A 4960-nucleotide genomic window follows, 5' to 3' on the forward strand; every position below is an offset into this window, starting at 1 on the left:
AACATGACAATGAGAACATAAAAATGCAATGCACACAATCATGCATAAAACAACAACAAAAAAACATAACAGTAATACACGGTGAATATCTACTCAATTATCTGATCTGTACTAGCTTCGATCTGATCAGTAGCTTGGTATGTAAATGGCTCATGCAGTTCAGCGATTATTTAAAATGTATTCTCCGTGTGAATTATAATAAAAGTTTTGTCGATGTCAGCTTAAGGAGAAAATAATAGTAATTTGAGATGGAATTAAACTTCGATATTAAATACAGACATACTAATATGAAATAACAGATTGTGTGTTTAACATGTTTTAATCTTAAGCTTCTCTTTCAGAGTTTGCAGGAAATTACCTCAATGAACCCACATAACTGTCTCTTTTTAGCTGCATCCATAATCAGTAATTAACTACATTTCAGTACTCTGATCACTTTAGTTTTAAACCATCTCCTATTTATAGCTTTAAAGATATCTCATCCAGCAACCCAACATAAAAAAGAAAATTTCTCTCTTTGTAGGTATAGTTACTTTAGCCTGTTTGCATTGAGTTTGAAAATGTTGTTCAATATGTTCACTCACCTGATGACTTCTCCTTGTCCCAGGTGTCTTCAGGTCCTGTGCTACTAATTCGGCACTTGTTTTGACATCTTCTGTCATTTTAAAGAGCCTTATAGATGAATTGAGGTTTAGCTGCTCAAAAAGAGTGTCAGCATCAGGTATGCCAGCCTGGTCTCATTGTTTATGCATAGGTATTAGTACATAAGTTTACAAGCACAAAACATTACATACTGTTTTTGTGTTTTCATTGATGCTGAAACGTACAATTTGAACGCATCACAACATTTAAAATGTAAAACTGCTACGTATTTTTAGCTAAAGATACTTTAAAAGATCATTAAGATGTTTGTATCAATGCGTTTTTCTAATTTTATTAAGCAATTTAGATTTTTAGACCTCTTAACCTACCCATAAACCTAAACCTACCCATTTTATAGCAAATAAAAATATATCAAATGTAATAGACTGAAATATGCAGGGAAATCATAACGTAAAGACTGAGATGGTAGACAGTTTATCTGCAGCAAGCACGGGAAACCGAAGCAAGTGAGTCTGGAGGTAAGTCACACACAAGGAGCACTTATACACATGATGACGACAGGAGGACGAGGAGAACAGGAACTTCGTGACTGGAACGTGGGAGCACGTCTATACTCAATACGAGACCAGACACTGACTGAAGGTGAGGTTTGTGCTGAGTAATGATAATCAGTCTCAGGTGTGGGGGACTGCAAAGGGAGCGCAGGTGATTAGCAGGAGGGATGATGGGAAGTGTAGTGTAGAGATGACTGAGCTGCTGATTGTGACGAAAATTACCATTTTAATAACAATATAGCATTAAAAATATATTTTTATAATCGCTAATCCCACTCCTATCTCTAAACCTAACCATAACTATATTTTAAAAAATATGTACAGTATAAAGAAAAACATGACAGACAGATGAGTGCAATCACAATCATTTATTTATTGCAAAAATATCAAAAGCAGTGCCAAAAGTAGTCCAAATGAGAATGTGTTGCAGTCCTCTCTGGTGGAATACAGTAGTTTTGTGTGAGGTACAGAGCATAATTTTAGTTGTTAATCGCTGAAAATATTATCCAGATTATTATCCCGATCCACTCCACTTGTCTGTGTGTGCAAATCGAAAGAATCAGCTTTTCACTTCAGAGCTTGTGGAGTGTAAATTTCAACTTACAAATACAAATATTAATGACAAGTTCTCACATTCAAATCAACAAGCTCTCGAGTTTTGCTAATATTTTACCTTCATACTTAAAATGCATAAAAAGAACTAAAAAAAAGGGGGGGAGGGGGGGGTATATAAAATAACATTTCAGTACTAGTAATTATCCAATTATGCAATAGCTGCATTATTACACCTTACTAGACATACTCTATCACACCTCACAGAGAATATGTCCAGTGTGTTGAAATCAATAATCAGTTATCACCTTCTAGATATTAAAAAAGTGTTTCTATATCTGTAAGAATCTCTGCGGTTTACCAGCATTTTCATATCTGATCTTCTCCATATGTAGCACACTGCTAAACTCTATTAGCCACGTCTTAAATTTGGGTACAAACTCTTTGTTCCACATCTTCAAAATAGTCTTCTTTGCTATTGTGATCCCATACTGAACTGCCTGAGTTTGATTTGGACTATAGGTCTCCAAATATGGAGCCCAGCCTAATACAGAAACAAGGAGGTAATGGGGAAAATCAGTCTTAAATGCCCTTGAATAAAAACAAAACACTTCACACCAGAACTTACACATTTTTGGACAGAACCAAAATAAATGACCCAATGTTCCCTCGTTGGACTTACATTTAATACATAAAGGTGACACAGAGGGGTATATAGAATGAAACCTGGTACGAGAATAATTCTATCTGTGCACAACTTTATATTGAATGAGCTGAAAGTTAGAGCTGATGGAACACGACCTAATGTCTAGAAGTGTCTTCTGAAATACCTATATCTAGGTCTTCCTCCCAGGACATCTTCAGATTTTGTGGGAGGAACCCCTGAGTCATTGAAATATTCAACAAATCTAGAAACAAGACCCTTCAATTTTACTTCAGAAGATGCCATATAAAGATAAAGATGTTCAGGGCAATTCTCAGTAAGACCCTTCAAATTGAGTTCAGATGTCATACAAAGATAAAGATGTTCAGGGGATTTGTAAGTTTCAAAATTAGGAATATTACTTTTAACATAATTCCGTACCTGTAGATATCTGAAGAAATGAGAAGAGGGTAATCCAAGAAATCATTCCTTTTTCTAAACCTCTTGTCACTCTGAGGAAGACGGCAATTTCTTCCTGGAATGAGTTTGCAAATGACGTTTCAGGACATTTTGATATGTGAAACTCTTCTCACACTGAAGACACTTGTAAGGTCTCTCTCCAGTGTGAACTCTCATGTGAATCTTTAGGTTCCTTTTTACTGCGAAACTCTTTCCACACTGTTTGCAGGTGAAAGGTTTCTCTCCAGTGTGACCTTTTATGTGATTCTCAAGGTTTGCGTTGTTTTTTAAACTCTTTCCACAGTGATGGCACATGAAAGGTTTTTTTCCAATATGAATTTTAACATGATTCTTAAGGTGATCTGTGTCTGAGAAACTCCGTTCGCACTGATGACATGTAAAACTCTTCTCTCTTGAATGAATCCTCATGTGATTATTAATGCTTTCTTTACATCTGACATTCTTTCCACATTGCTCACATGTGAATAAATTCTCTCCATTGTGAATCCTCATGTGAGTCGTAAGGTTTGCTTTACGTGAGCAACTCTTTCCGCACAGGTAAACAGGTTTGCAGGTAAAAGGCTTCTCTCCAGCGTGAATAATCATGTGGACATTAAGGAGTCTTTTCTGTTTAAAACTCTTTCCACACTGAAGACATATGAATGGTTTCTCTTCACTGTGAGTTTTCATGTGAGTTTTAAGAGTCCCGTTTCGTATAAAATTCTTCCCACACAGTTTGCAGGTGTAAGGTCTCTCTCCAGTGTGACTTCTAATGTGGGCATTAAGGTAATTTTTCCGTGTAAAACTCTTCCCACACAGTTTGCAGGTGTAAGGTCTCTCTCCAGTGTGAACTCTCATGTGGTCATTAAGGTGATTTTTCCGTGTAAAACTCTTCCCACACAGCTCGCAGGTGTAAGGTCTCTCTCCAGTGTGATCTCTCATGTGGGCATTAAGGAGTTTTTTCTGTGTAAATCTCTTTCCACACTGAACACATATGAAAGGCTTCTTTTCAATGTGAATTTTCATGTGGACTTTAAGGCGTCCTTTTTGTTTGAAAATTTGTCCACACAGTTTGCAGGTGTAAGGTCTCTCTCCAGTGTGATCTCTTTGTCATTCTAAAATGCTTGAGCAAGGTCTCCTCAAAGTGTTCATTATAATTAACTCCCAGAACTACGTTCTCAAACAACTGTCACAATCGTCTACTGTGTTGGAGAGAGGAACGAGGAGTTAACACCAAAAAACAGTCTTTAATATTCCAACATGGGGAACACACAGGATAGCCAGGAGACACACACGTAGCACGGAGTTGACGTATAATACCGGTCAAGGGAGAATGGAACAGGCTAGAACTCAAATAGGGCAGATAACGAGGGGCAGACAGGTGAGAAGAATTAACTAATGTGCGATGGGACAGCATATAACTGGACCAACCAACAGACCGATCTCATTGCACAGCATCTGATTGCTAGTTTTGTCATTCTAAAATGCTTGAGCAAGGTCTCCTCAAAGTGTTCATTATAATTAACTCCCAGAACTACGTTCTCAAACAACTGTCACAATCGTCTACTGTGTTGGAGAGAGGAACGAGGAGTTAACACCAAAAAACAGTCTTTAATATTCCAACATGGGGAACACACAGGATAGCCAGGAGACACACACGTAGCACGGAGTTGACGTATAATACCGGTCAAGGGAGAATGGAACAGGCTAGAACTCAAATAGGGCAGATAACGAGGGGCAGACAGGTGAGAAGGATGAACTAATGAGACACACCTGGAAACAATGAACACACAATGGGTACAGGAACCGGAAAAAACAAATATCGACATGTCACACACGAGGGAAAACACACAGACAGTCCATATTCGTGACATATCACCTCCTTCCCGGAAGGCGCGTCCTCGCGTCATAGGAAACATGGGAAGGGACGGGTGGGAACTTGGAAGGAGGCTCAGGAAGAGGACGGGCACTCGGGAGGGGGCCGGCAGACAGAGTCCAGGGAGGTGACGACGGAGGGAGGAGCCAAGGAGGAGTCAGGGTGGATCAGATGGAGGGAGAAGCCAGGGAGATGACTGGAGGGACTTGGAGCATGTGGTGGCAGGTTGGACCCAGGCCACAACCATAATGACGACCCACGGTGGAGCCGACA

At 39.0% G+C, this 4960-nt stretch overlaps 1 protein-coding gene across 1 annotated transcript; it reads right to left on the minus strand.

Moving 5' to 3' along the window:
* Positions 1–2767: 2767 nt before the first annotated feature.
* On the minus strand, positions 2768–3882 carry LOC107656825 (gastrula zinc finger protein XlCGF8.2DB-like; the record flags this gene model as incomplete). Its single annotated transcript, XM_016444779.1, has 1 exon — positions 2768–3882. A coding segment is annotated over one exon (1023 nt), but the record flags the coding sequence as incomplete, so codon positions are not given.
* Between the last annotated feature and the right edge of the window lie 1078 nt (positions 3883–4960).

Source organism: Sinocyclocheilus anshuiensis, unplaced genomic scaffold (genome assembly GCF_001515605.1).
Source record: "Sinocyclocheilus anshuiensis isolate Anshui unplaced genomic scaffold, SAMN03320099.WGS_v1.1 scaffold5760, whole genome shotgun sequence".
Lineage (NCBI taxonomy): Eukaryota > Metazoa > Chordata > Actinopteri > Cypriniformes > Cyprinidae > Sinocyclocheilus > Sinocyclocheilus anshuiensis.